A 13,904-nucleotide genomic window follows, 5' to 3' on the forward strand; every position below is an offset into this window, starting at 1 on the left:
AAAGCTGCTCCTAGACCTGTAAGCAAATACTGCTTTTGCTGCTCAGAGTTTCTCTATAAATTGGAGACTAGAGAACTTAAAGCAGTTTTATGATCACTGGTCATAGAGGGGAGTGTCTTTGAACAAAGGGAAAATGCTGTCATACCTGTGCCTTGATAAAAGACTGGGTGTGGTGAAAGATTATCATTCCCCTAGGGAATGGGGAAGGGGAGGGTCTCTTATATAGTGAACCTATTAAAATTGAATAATAGTTTGTGTTAAAATGAAGGAGGTTTTGGTTCTTAAATGGCGAAAGAGGCTGCACTGACTCTGCTACTATTTTTGGTGACTGGGAAGTGTTTGTCTCTTTTAGCACAAGGGAAATGCCTGAGAAAGATGTGTTGTGCTCCACTGCTGCTGTTCAGAAAAAAGAAACACAAAAATCTTGTGCTAGGGCTGTGTTTGCTGTTGGATGATAGGGTGGCTTATTTGACAGATGTTTCTGCTTAGTGAAATTCAGCAGTTTACCTTAATACTGCTAAAGGATTAGTAGTGATTCAAAGGCACTTCAGTTAAATGCATTGGAATGGGCTGTAAAAGATGCCAGTAGTTGGGGTAGGAGAAATCATTGGGCAAGTTGCTTTGTGAGGAAGCGAGGGGAGGAATATTAAGGACAGAAACTCTTTTGATCAGTGGTTCTGCTGTGTGCTTTCCTGGATAAGTAATTCCACGTTCTACCATTCTCACTTCCAGCATATTGGAATTGTATAATTATTGTTAAAAAATAAAGAAAACAAAATTAGTAAATGGGACTTTTTGCTGTTTTATAGGCTGGATGGAAGGAAAATCATGCCACTTTCATGAACGAACTGAAAAATCTGCAAGCTTCAGGATTGACGACTCTTGGACAGGCCCTGAGATCATCGTTTGACCTGCTAAACCTCAACAGATTAGTGTCTGGAATAGACAACTATGGGCAGGTAATGGATGCTGCTGTTCAAATAGGTTGAAAGTAGTTGCTGGTATGCTTAAAATAAGACAAGGAGGCTGTTTGGAGAACGTGCATGTTCAAATACAGAAAGCTTGAGATGCTTGTCTTTCCAACTTCTAAGTCTCTGTTGACTGTCTGTAGCTATAGACAACCAGGAGAGATAAGAAAGATTCAGCAACTCTAGAACATGACCACTGTTAGTTGTCTCCAGCTGTGTTTGAAGAAAGTACTGCTGCATCATTTTGTGTAGGAGATTTAGTGGCAAGTAGGAGACCAGAACAGAGACATAAACCTGTTGCCCCAGTACTCCTGGCTTCTTTTAACCAGTATGCCACAAGCCTGATTTTCTTGCTCCCCTTTTACTTCTTTTCTCAGTGAGATGACTGTATTTCCCAATGACATTTTTGTAGTTAAAATGTTAACATGGATATATTTTTCTTTCCCCCCTGTAGGGAAGGAACCCTTTCTTTCTAGAGCCATCTATTTTAATTACCATCACAGATGGAAACAAACTGACAAATACTTCTGGTGTTCAAGAGGAGGTAAGGCATGGTGCTGATCTTTAAAATGCAACAGAGTTGCATCAAGTAGTTGTTTGCAGTTAAAAAATATGCTACTTCTAATGCTTGGTGTGACTTAAAATTCTAGATAACTGCATGGATGAAGATGTTAGGCTGGGAGAACATAGAAGGTTGCCTTTTATAATGAGTCAGATTTTCTATGTGAGTGATTCTCAAACTTTGATCCTCCAGGAGTTTTCGACTGCAGTTTCCAGAAGCCCCAGCCAGCTTGGCTGTTCTGGGAGCAGAAATCCAAAACATTTGGAGGGCCAAAGTCACTAGTTTATCAAGGTGGCTTTTTGTTTGTAGGTTCCAAAATATGTTCATTGGACTAAAGTTTTGAGAAAGCCTTACCATTTAGTTGAAGTCTAAAACATCTGGAGAGCCCCAGTAAGGGAACCACTTGTGTAGTCAGATAGCTGTTTTTAGGAGTATCAGGCAGATGTTGTTTCCCAGACCTTCAAGATGGCAGAAATTGGGCCTAGAAACCTTTGTATGTAAGAATATGCAAACCTATGCATATGTACAGTATCTTGTTCCCTGAAAAGAATGACCTTGCAAGCTTGATGGACTACTGTATCTGAAACTAACACCTGAGTTTTTGCACCACAGAGTGCAATGTAGAAAATAAATCTCCACTCCAGTTGCCATCTTCCCCATGTTATATTCCTTAATGTCCTAAGTGGCTGGATACTTCAGTGTTAGTTGGGAATGTTACTGGAAAATGGAGTGTGCTACGTTTTTGACTTGAGATTAAACATTGCTTTAGTAAAGTCTTTAGATAATTCTCACTTTTGTTTTAGCTTCATCTTCCTCTGAATTCCCCCCTGCCTGGTAGTGAGCTAACCAAAGAACCATTTCGCTGGGATCAAAGGCTCTTTGCCCTTGTGTTGCGCTTGCCTGGAGCCTCTTCTGTGGAACCAGAACAGCTTGGAAGTGTTCCCACAGATGACTCTGCTATCACACAGATGTGTGAAGTCACAGGAGGTAGCTGCTTCTCTTAATTTTTTTTCTCAGTCTGCAAATTTAAATCTTCTTGCTTGAATACCAAGAGGGATGTCACCGATTAACTTTATCTTGCTCAATTTTCAGTTTAGATATAAATGTTATATTCTGTCTACTACGCCTGTGGCTGTGAACAGATAGATGTATGCTATTTTCTTTCCTTCCTTAAATACTGATTTGCTTGAAACTGGCAGATCAGCTCCAAGGAGAAGCTGTTGTAGCTTCAGCAAGGCATTGCTGTTGGGTTCCTGCTCTTTGCTTGCTTTGAGGGCTTGATTAGTGGTCTTGAAATGATACAAGTGTCTGGTAGGAGATGCAGAAGCAGTGTTGAAGGCCTAGATGAGCCCAGAAGTCTCCATCATGCTTGAAATCGATGGCTTTCTCCTTTGTGAAGCCTGTCTTATCTTTTCAAGGATGACAATTCTAGACTGCTCACTTTGGCTGTTACATTGAGGCTCTGGTGCTGTGCATCCCTCTCCCCTTTAACATGGTGCAAATGTGTGATTCAGTTCCATGCTTGTTTTCACACAAGCATTGTTTTCTTTTCCCCTTCCCCTTCTGCATCTGGTACAAGCTTTTGTTATTGACTTTCAAAGCCCTCCATGGATTAGCCCCTCCTTACTTATCTGACCTTCTTTCTCCTTACATTCTTACTCGCACCCTCCGCTCTGGTAGTCAAGGTCTCCTGTCACAGTGTAAGACTACCACTGCCCCCTCCCGAATTCGTCCCTTCTCGCTTGCTGCCCCTTACTCCTGGAACCTTCTTCCCCCACATGCACACCTCATCACTTCTCTACCCAGTTTCAAAACTGAGTTAAAGACTGTATTGTTTAGAGAAGCATTCCCAGAGGTGAGCCCCTCTCTGACCCAGGAAGCCTCCTTTTAAGCATCCATTAAGAAGCCAAGCCCTTCCTCCAGTCCATCTGCCTTGGTCCAGGCCTCGGAGGTGGAGAAGAACTGCTGGACCTGATCCCATTCCCCACCACCACTCCCTTCTCCTTTTGTGTCGTGTCTTAGATTGTAAGCCTGAGGGCAGGGAACTGTCTAACTAAAAGATTGTATGTACAGCGCTGTGTAAATTTACAGCGCTATATAAATAAAGGTTAATAATAATACTGTAATAATAAATGCTAGTTTTATTCTGAGGCACAATTAAAGAGAGCCACCTCACAGTCATTACTTATTGAAAAAGATGTGACCTTATGTGCTCAGTAGCTGTTCTTAGCCTCATGGAGAAATTAAGCAGGAAGAATTTAGCTTCTCTTTTGTCCATCCATGTGGAACTAAATATTCTTTGTATATCTGAAATGAGAAACACTTAATTGCCAATGATTGTACTTCCTACGCAATGAAATTGTTGCCTTTTTGTATAGGTCTCCTTCCAGAATGTGAACTCCTAGGGGGAAAAGGTTGCTTTAGGTGTAATCCTTCTGCAGTATTTGCAAGTGTTACTACCTTCACTGAGCACTTTTTAAAGCATTTGTCCTCACACTTGTTACCCTTGACATGAGTGTGTAATTTTAAAGTGTGCATTTCTGGTAATTACATAAGCTTGCCTTCAAAACTTGTTCTTTTCTCTCTTTTCCACTGTAGGACGCTCATATTGTGTTCGAACACAAAGAATGTTGAACCAGTGTTTAGAATCGCTAGCTCAGAAAGTTCAAAGTGGTGTTGTCATTAATTTTGAAAAATCAGGACCAGACCCACCCTACATTGGGGAAGGTACAGTAAACTCTTTACTGTAAACTTATTTAAAATGACTTTTCAGATAATAGCCATAAATAGTGTTTGGAAAAGTAGTATTGGGGAGCTAACATAACATACCATGGTCTTTATTGTTCTCTTCTTTCATTTTAGATGGACTTGTTGACACCACAAGGCCAGTCAGCTCTTTTGGTTCTCAGCCTTGGCACAGCTGTCATAAACTTATCTATGTGCGGCCAAACCCTAAAACAGGAGTTCCTGTTGGACACTGGCCAATTCCAGAATCTTTTTGGCCTGATCAAAATTCGCCAACCCTGGTAGGTAGCATGCCAGAAGTACACAGTCTTAAGCTGAGATAACAAAATGAAAGCTATTTTGGAGTTAAAAGTCCCAATTCAAATATCAGTTCACCATGGAAATCACTGAGATTCCCAGATGCATCCATAATCTTCCCCCATGGGGATAATATGGACTAACATTCCAGATGATTTCATTCCAAATGATGTGTGAAGTGTTTTGAACACTTAAGAAAAGTGTCATAGTTCTTAAGGCACAGTAGCATGCTCCTTCTTTACAACTGCTTATGGAGGCTTCCAAGAGTCTTAGTGAAAGGTTTTGCGGGTGACACCTGTCACATGTTGAAATGTCACAGTTTCATTGTTCACTGATTATAGGCATCTGGGGTTGAACTCAAATCAGGTGGTCATTTTTCTGTCCCCTCTAAAATTGGTTCTGATAGTGTCCCTTTTTCTTCTTTCAAGCCTCCTCGCACAGCCCATCCGGTGGTGAGGTTCTCCTGCATGGATTGTGAGCCCATGGTGATCGATAAGCTTCCGTTTGACAAGTATGAGCTTGAGCCATCACCTTTAACACAGTACATCTTGGAGCGAAAGTCACCTCATGTGTGCTGGCAGGTATATGATGGAAACCCCATTGCATGGATTCCAAGACAGTGCTGGGCAGACTTGTAGGGCAGAACAAGGAAGTATTGTTGGTATGTAGATGGGGTTGGAGATGACAGAAGTGATGAGATATTCAATGAGATGCCTTAGACAAGTCTGTTTTTCTCTCCCTAGAATTGAGGCCATAGCTCAGTGGATAAAGCCCATGTTTTGTTTGTAAAAGATGTCACAGTCATTCACGCTCACTGGCATTCTAGTCAAAGGTAGTTCGGAAAGACCCGTTCCTATTCTTGTAATTGCAGTTATCTAGAATGAACTGCTAATGGGCTAGATTGGTCAGATACCCATCCATAAGTCATTTCTGAATTTTCAGTTTTTGTGTGATACAATCATCCTAGTATTTAAAATGTATTTAAACTGGTAGCTGTAGGTGACCAGCAGCTGCATACAGGTGGAATTCTGTAAGGTACTTTCAATAAAATGCTCAGTTTCTCCTCAATGTCCAGTGTAAAAACATGCAGTCTGTTAGAGAAGGGAAAGCCCTTGTCTGTACCCACTATTGAAATAAAGCTCTTCTCCACCTGCTGCTAGTCAGCTAGGATTGGTCTTTCTTCTTGCAAGCAAATACTTTATGAGAGCTAATTAATAAGGATGTGAATGTAAATCACCTTCTCCCTTTGATAATCAGTTTCAGCACTTTCCCCCAAAGCAGTAATGCTTACTAAACTTCTTGGAGGAGAAGTAGTTAGCGAATGACTCTCCTTCAGTCTTTTATAGAATCTCTTAGGATATTTACAGGATAAATTAAAAATGTTGAATTATATTTAAAATATAGGCTTCTAGACAATTCTACACACAGTTATTAATTCATCTGCTATTGACTTGAATTGGAAGTGGATTAGACTCAAAGATGTTTTCCTAGTTCCTTTAAAAGGACATCAGATGAGCTGGCACTGATATCTGCGTAGCCTTGATATCTGCATAGTCTGTTTTCTAGCCTAGCCTTCTCCAGTTTTCCAGAGCTGGCTGTTAACATTTGTATACATGAAGTATTTGAGGCCACTGAACAAGGGATGGAGATGGGTTTTTAAACTTAGTTCTAACTAACTAAATTCTGGTAGAACTGAATGGTCAAGTTTCATAGGCCTTGATGGCCCCATGGTGGCCTTCTTGCAAGTATTGCTGGGCAGTGCTGAGATTTGGCATTGGACTGCCACTCTCTGTTCTGCTCCTGCATGCGTCTTAGTTCATACTCTTGTTGAGTCAATGTGGTAATGCAGACCCCTTTCCTCTTTCCATTTTGAGTCCTGTGTCACGTTTTGACCTACTCACATTTAAAAATCAAGCATTGCTTGATTTTGTGGCTGCTTCTACTCCACCTCTGACACCAGGTATTACTCTGAGATGGTGTCAACCTTTCCACCATCCCTGTTTTTCATTAGGTAAATTGGTTGTTACCATTGACTGGCTAGCCACTTATGTTTGGGTGGTTCTTTGCCATCAGATTAGGACAATGGGTCTCTTACCTGTACCAATGACAGAGAAAGAGAGGGAGGTTGTAAACTCAACAGCTTGCTTCAGATGAGCACTGAGTGATGGCAGCTAGAAGTTCAACTCTGCTGTTCTCAGGCATGTAAATCTTGACTGACAGGATGATGATATCATCAATCATAATAATGAAAATTGATACCCTACTTTCTTGCACTAACAATGCTAACAGTAATCATTTTAAAAAATGCTCGCAACATAGTTGAGAGGTAAAAACAAATGTAAAACTTTATTTCAAATATGTTATTTTAAAAAAACCCAACCATTAAAAGCCCCTTCAGCACTCGGAAGGTAATTTTATTGCCAGTAGGGTCATTTTTGAAGCGTTGATTCCAGCTCTGTGATTTGGCAGCCTTGTTCAAAGATGAAGGTAATGCTTCCGTGTGAGTTTATTTATTTGACACATCTGTAGGCTGCTTTTTGGAGGCAAGCTGTTCCAAATTGTCTTTCAAAATATATATTTATACTTTAAACAATACAAAATGAAAACAATACCAATTAAAAAAAGCAAGAACCACAAGTGTTTTAAATAATAAACAGTTTTCAGTCACATCTGACAAACAATGATAAACTACTGTGGCACCATATGTTTAGCTGTCCCAGAAGGTAAATTGCACATGATGTATCCCCCTGTGCTTACAAGACAAAGAGCAGATGCTCATTGCACAGCTTTTCTCTTACAAAAACAACCAGTATGCACCAATTTTGATGAAGAGGCTGCAGTCATTGGGCTTTAAAAGTACATTGGACGCCAAGTAGGGTTTTGGTGCGCAAACATCTTACTGTTCCCCGTTTTCTTCCTAGGTGTTTGTAAGCAGCAGTGGAAAATATAGCGAGCTGGGTCATCCCTTTGGGTACTTGAAGGCCAGCACCACCCTCACATGTGTCAATCTGTTTGTGATGCCTTACAACTACCCTGTTTTGCTTCCTCTGCTAGGTGAGTAGTGCAGAGTGTTGCACTGCCGGCTAGGAAGGTAGTCTGTCTGTCTCTGTATTGTCCGTGATGTTTGTTTTGCCAGCCATTTTCTTAAACGGAATGGGAGACCAGAGAGTGTTACAGACTGCTACGTTGGGAGAAGAGGATTTTTACACCCACTCTCCCTTTTTCTCTCTGCAGCAGAGGAGGAGAGCCACCTGCTGCCAGTGCATGTTTGATGCTGCTCACCTCCTAGACTCGTAGCTTCTTCCTTAATTGGAGTAAGGTTCAACCTCCATTCTTTTCCCTCTTTCAGGATGTGGTGTTTGCATATTCTTGCAGCACCTTGTGTGGCCCCTGTCTTTTTTTGCTTTTGCTTTTGTTTGTTCTGAGAGTTTGGGGTCACAATATAAGGGGTGTGTGGGGGAGATGGAAACCCACAAAGGACTAGAACCTTGATACGGTTTGGGAGTTCTCACCAACTCTTCCCATCTTTTGCTGGAAAATAAAGATCTTACTGTCTGCTCTTGATCATTTTAACAAAAATTTGGTTCCCATGGCAAAATAGCAGAAATTAATAAATAAAGGGCCATTTCCCCCCCAAAAGTGTATTGGCAGTTGGACGTAAGCTTGGGTTGACTGGAGTGACACTGAATGCCTTTGGGAGAATTATACAGTTGTTATTTTCTCCTTGTCTATCATTCAGATTGTCTGCTCTTCAGGGTTCTTGTGTTGTCTGCAGTAATGATTGCAATATACTTTGTGTACAGAAAGTAGTTTTTTTTCCTTTTTAGATTATATTGTTTGGATCTGTTGTGTAGATCTTCTTTATTATGTATTAAATAGAAGATCGTGTATGGCTTCTGAATCGTGAATTTCATGGAAGGAGGCACATCAGGGTTTTTAAAATGGGTTTATCTAGTGGTTTGAGTTTTGAACTATGACTGTGGAGATCAGGGTTCGATTGCCTGCTTGGCCATGGAAACCCACTGGATGAGTCACACACTCTCAGCCCCAGAAAACCTTGTGATAGCTTCACCATAAGTTGGAAATGACTTGAACACACACAACAACAGCAACAACTTGTATCTTCAATGTAGTGTATTCCTGATCTTCCTCTGCTGCACCCAAACCAATTGTTGCTTTTTTGGTGATAAACTCCATATTTAGTAGTGCACCCCACATCTGTTCCCCAGCACCTAAATTTTTTCCTTTAGAATTGACCTGCCTTGTAGATGAACCTCAAAGTGATGATTAGGACCTGCTGGGTTTTTTAGTACAGGCTGTAAAAGCTTTGCCTTTTCCTTCTTCCCTGGTACCTTTTGTTTTCATGGTAGGAAACACATGTGAGGTAGATTCCCTTTTCAGTATCTGTGCCCTTTCCTTGGAAGCCCTTATGTTTTCCAGTCCAGCTGAGTAAAAGTGCTAAAACAGCAGGGTGGAGATTCCAGACTGTATGAGTCACAGAGAAGATGTTTGCTCAGTAGTTGGGTTGTTTTGCAGATGCAGGAATGACAAATAGAGGCACACGTGTGTTGAGCTATTTCTTGTCTCTGTGGAGGAATCCATTCAACCCCACCCTGGGCTATATGTATGCATCTTGGGCATCATCCTGACATATGTTTAACCCCACATTCGTTACTTTCTTTCATGGGACAAAATGGTTAAGAATTTGCAAACATAATATCTTGGAAACAGCTGTGGTGTTTGCATTTTAGAACAAGCGCCCTATCCGTTCCAAATTGTGCAGGATAGCTTTTTAAGATTTGAAGAACTGGGGAGGAGTATGTAGATTCCCCTTGTCGTCTTGTGCACTATTCAGACAGCATGAGTGCTCTTCTAGTGAAGCATTCTCACATTGATTTTTTGGTCCAAAGGCAACTTCGGGGTATCCACTTGCTACAAACCATTTAAAATTCTTTCCTCACACATGCAAAGAGAAAGAAACAGAGAAAGAAAGAAGCCTTTCTCGTTTATTCAGCTATTTTTGCCAGTGGTGTGGCTACTCCTTTGATTTCTTGTTTGCTGCAGCTTGCAATAATTTTTTGTCGAGTTCTTCCAGAGAACTAAGATGTCATTAAAACAGGAACATGAGTTGCTGCCGCAAGGTGGCAGAACTCACAAATTGATGTAGAGCAATGAAATCCACTGTGAAACCTGTACCATATTGTTTGGAAGAAAAGGCCAATAGAATACTTGAGCATTGTTTGGCTGAAGGACGCAGACCAAGGGAGCATAGATTCCTTTGGGTGAAGTAACCATCCTACCAAGTAACTTGTGGATTCTTCAAGGTATATGTTGAATGAGGAATAGTTGCTTTGCATCCAGCTTCTGTTAGGAGTAATTTGGTAATGCTGATGTTCCAAAGAGCATCTGGGGCTATCTGAATGTAACTAAAATGTCCACTTTAAAATGCTGAGTCGAATTTAAATGATCTTGGAAAGTGCGCTTCCCTCTTCTCTGTCTCTCCTCACTCATGATCTTAGTATCATGCAGGGAAAATAAGAAATGAATTAGTCTCAAGTAAGTTAACATCTAAACAAAATAACACTACTTCCTTTCATTAAAATTCTGTGATAGTTGGATAGACCAGATTGGAGAGTATCGATGTGTTATTGCAATTGCAAATCAGATTGATTAAAAAATACTCTGAAGGAGGGGTCTACCTTTGGAGCTCAGGTTTTTCTGGGACAATCTTATACATACATACACATACTTATACCTACCCAGAAATATAGATAGGATACTTGACTGCAGTGTTGGGTCTGATGTGTGTGACTGATTGTTTCTTCTCTTTGCAGATGACTTTTTTAAGGTCCACAAACTTAAGCCAAATCTGAAGTGGCGCCAAGCTTTGGACAACTACATAAAAACCATGCCTCCATACTACTTACTGGTATGTATTTCTGTCCATTCGAGGGGTCTAAATGGTATTGGTGGCTGGCACTCTATGGCAGAACAGATCTTAATGTGTGTTGTGTTCCAAGCCATATTGTTCCTGTGCCAGAAGGGTTAGTGCTTGCAACATTTCATTCTGGTATCTCCACAAATGTGGTGCTATAGTTGCTATTTAGCCCAAGGCCAGTCTTCCCCCACCTCCTTCTTGTTGGGCCAAGTAACTGCTGGTTTCTGTGCTACTTCTAGTAATATGGGCAGGCTTCTAACACCACCTCTCCACCTGCAAAGATGTCAGTGTTTAACAACGTAACTGGCTGGGACAGGTGGGGAAAGGAAGCTGGGTGGGTTTGGTGGGGCTGGTGTAAACAACCCGCATAGCTTGGGCAAGATGCCACAGTATGGACTTGCATCATCCCGGCATTCACAGTCTCTTGCCTTTTGTGCAGAAACAGCTGGTGGTGCCACGTTGCATGGTGCCATGCTGATTACTTTGGTCTGATGCCCATTGTAAGCTGGCTAAACCCACCAGATGTTCTACTTGGAATCCTTGCTTCCAAACGTGGCATGCTGGAGCATCAACTCTGCTATGCCTTAGCTTCACGTACACTGATCTGTGAGATCTTTTTTTAAAAAACTTAAACGACAACAACTTTTTTTTAAAAAAAATTGATACTCTTCTTACTCTTGTGTATTTTGTTTTCCTTATAGCCATTAAAGAAAGCCCTAAGGATGATGGGAGCTCCAAATCTGATATCAGATAATTTAGATTGTGGACTTAGTTACAGTGTTATCTCTTACCTTAAAAAACTCAGCCAACAGGTAGTATCGACAAAACCTTTGCAATTAGAAGTACATTGATGATGATTTTTTTTCCTAGTATGTGTTACTCTGGTTATATAAAATCGCATAAGGAATGTCCTTTTTTCATATTTTTGAGAAAGGTAAACTGTTTCTGTAAGTGGTGGTGGGTGCTCTGGAATAAACTGCCAGAGAGGAGAATGATCCAGCTACCTGTTCAGTGCTTGCTGGGTTTTAGTTGTGTAATCTCTGTTGCCAAGGGGGCATCTCAGTACATTTTGCCAGCGATTGAAGGTAGTGGCAACTAAACGCAGTACTGCAAAACTGAGGGTTGTAAAAACCTTTTTTAAAAAAAGTGTATGCTGGTTTTATAGGAATTTGGTGTTCTAAACCCAAAAATGACCTCCAGTTTTCTCCATCAAGTAGTCATTTCACAACTTGCTTTTGACTTTTCAGTGTCGCAATGTGTCTGTCACTAACTGACACGACCCTGCAAAGAGTAAGAAAAGGGGTTAAAGTCTTCTAATAGGCTTTTCCAAACACTTTAATTTGCTGATATGGAACACAAAAATTGGTGCAAAAGCACTAAAAGAAATCAAACTGGAACATCTGCTCCCACACTTAATCAAAGCTAAATTGATAAAAAAGAATCAAATTTGTGAAAGAACTTGTGTGTGGTACAAAATTTTTATTGCGTTTTTTTCCCAAATGCATCACCCAAATATATATTAAAAACAGCTACAATATTGAAAAGTTGTTTTTTTCATCGCAGGCTTGTGTGACTGGTGCTCTTGGTGGCAGGAAGCCATGCCTCTGTCTGTAGACACTTTTATGAGGAACTTCATAAAAAATTTTGAGCAGCTGTGACCTTCCAGATGTTTTTGAACTCCAATTCTTAGAATTCATCATCATTGGCTGGGGTGCATTGAGGCTGTAGACCAAAAACATCTGGAAGGCTACTGTTGGCCAGCCTATTTGTCAGCTTGTAAGACAAGGAAAGGTCATTCTTTTGCCTTGGCCAAATCCTCACCTCTCTGGGTGCGGAACTGCAGAAATAACCTCAGTTCTGGTTTCCTTGAGGTTTTGTAGGGCGGAATACAACTATTAGATGGGAATTGCACTTTTAAGGATAATTTGGAATTACCTGCCTTTATTGTTCTGTGGGCAATAAATTTGAAAAATTTGGCCCTGCTTGTGCATCCTTTTCTGTATTCTGTCTTCTCTTCATTGGTAGTGGATTTAAACATGGACCACAAAAGGAGTGGGCTTGTTTTATGTCCTCATGCAGGAATATATGCAATCCCCACCGTTTGCTCTTTTGCATAACTAGAAGAAATTGCTTTTATCAACTGGATAATGTGATACGCCAGAGCTTTAGAAAAGTAAAGTGTTCCCCACAAGGAAAAAGAGACTGAAGCACTTGAGCAAAGAGGATCTAATAGAACAGTGAAGGGCTTACAGCTGTACAAATATAAGTTTAGAATTTGCATGTGTAAGTCAGGTTTAAATATCAGGGACTTACGTGTGCATGACTCACTGATTTTCGGTGAGACCTTATAATGGAATGATTCCATCAGAGCGCCTTGAGATAGCTGCTCTAATATTGGTAGTGGTGGTGGGGACTTAAATTGTTTTAACTGGTGCTGTACACACTGGCCCCCATCATGTGCTAGAGGTTGGCTGAGGACGCACCATCCATATTGGCCTCACCCCTAGCACGTGATGGGGGCATCAAAATGGCGGTGCCCTGTACACATGGTGCCACCATTTTGACGTGACAGACGCATAGCATCCGCACTTCCTGTCGCGCTTGCGGTGTCACGAGTGCATCATATGCGCACTCGGGCGTTGCAAGCACGATGTAAAAAATGTAATTTTTCCGTCACCGGGAAGCCTCGCTGTTTGGCAGCTGAGGCTTCCTGCTGGCAGAAATGGAGGCAGCGGCAGACTGCCTCCATTTTTGGGCTGTCTGTATCCCGCCCCTATTGCTCTTGTTTGAGATTAACAGAACATCATCTATGTTTTAATGCATAGTATATGAAATGTTTCAGGCAGGGTATGTGTTCATTTTTAGAGCAGCACTTTAAAGTTAATTCTTTAAAGAGTTCTAGTGGGATGATGCATTACTGATTGTGCAGAAGTCAAGAGTTCTAACTTGCAGAAATAAGTATTTCTTAATTTTAAGTAATTTTTTTAAAACAGAGGAAGCCTTCCTCTTGCCAAGTTCTTTTAGCCAGTGTTCTTAGAATAGATTTGCCATACAGTGGGGGCACACAAACAAAGGAAGAGACCCATTGTGTGTGTGTGTTCTTTGAAGACTTCGTGCTACAAACATCTCTGAAATACAGTATTGAGTTTCATAATTGCTAGTGCACAGAACTTGTTCCACTGTTCGTTGTACCCTGGCTGCACAAGTCTTTAATCTGTTCACACCATAGTAACTTCTGTTGAGCTAACTGCTTTTAAAATACTATATATGCAAGCTTTTAGGTTGCTCATATCCTTTCATGGAACATTCTCCAGGTATGACTGATAGCAGATAAAGAGGAGGGATGGGAGATCTGTCTTGTGACTAAAACTACATTTACAGAAATTACTAATGT

At 40.9% G+C, this 13,904-nt stretch overlaps 1 protein-coding gene across 7 annotated transcripts in view; it reads left to right on the forward strand.

The window, feature by feature from the left end:
• Positions 1-13,904, forward strand: part of LOC121936076 (integrator complex subunit 6-like) — a 31,556-nt gene that overhangs the window by 10,402 nt on the left and 7,250 nt on the right. For 4 of the 7 annotated variants that reach the window (XR_006104917.1, XM_042477862.1, XM_042477860.1 and 1 more), the window contains 9 exons: positions 810-959; positions 1,423-1,512; positions 2,334-2,517; positions 4,129-4,257; positions 4,393-4,556; positions 5,001-5,153; positions 7,494-7,626; positions 10,407-10,501; positions 11,212-11,322. Coding sequence is in view for 6 of the 7 variants with exons in the window: in XM_042477862.1 (XP_042333796.1) it covers positions 810-959; positions 1,423-1,512; positions 2,334-2,517; positions 4,129-4,257; positions 4,393-4,556; positions 5,001-5,153; positions 7,494-7,626; positions 10,407-10,501; positions 11,212-11,322 (1,209 nt within the window). In the remaining variant the exon portion in view is untranslated. Of the gene's footprint in view, positions 1-809; positions 960-1,422; positions 1,513-2,333; positions 2,518-4,128; positions 4,258-4,392; positions 4,557-5,000; positions 5,234-7,493; positions 7,627-7,806; positions 7,887-10,406; positions 10,502-11,211; positions 11,323-13,904 lie in introns of those variants that run through there. The other 3 variants (XM_042477864.1, XM_042477861.1, XM_042477865.1) reach the window with 3 other exon arrangements.

The sequence above is a fragment of the Sceloporus undulatus genome, chromosome 7, assembly GCF_019175285.1.
Source record: "Sceloporus undulatus isolate JIND9_A2432 ecotype Alabama chromosome 7, SceUnd_v1.1, whole genome shotgun sequence".
Classification (NCBI taxonomy): domain Eukaryota; kingdom Metazoa; phylum Chordata; class Lepidosauria; order Squamata; family Phrynosomatidae; genus Sceloporus; species Sceloporus undulatus.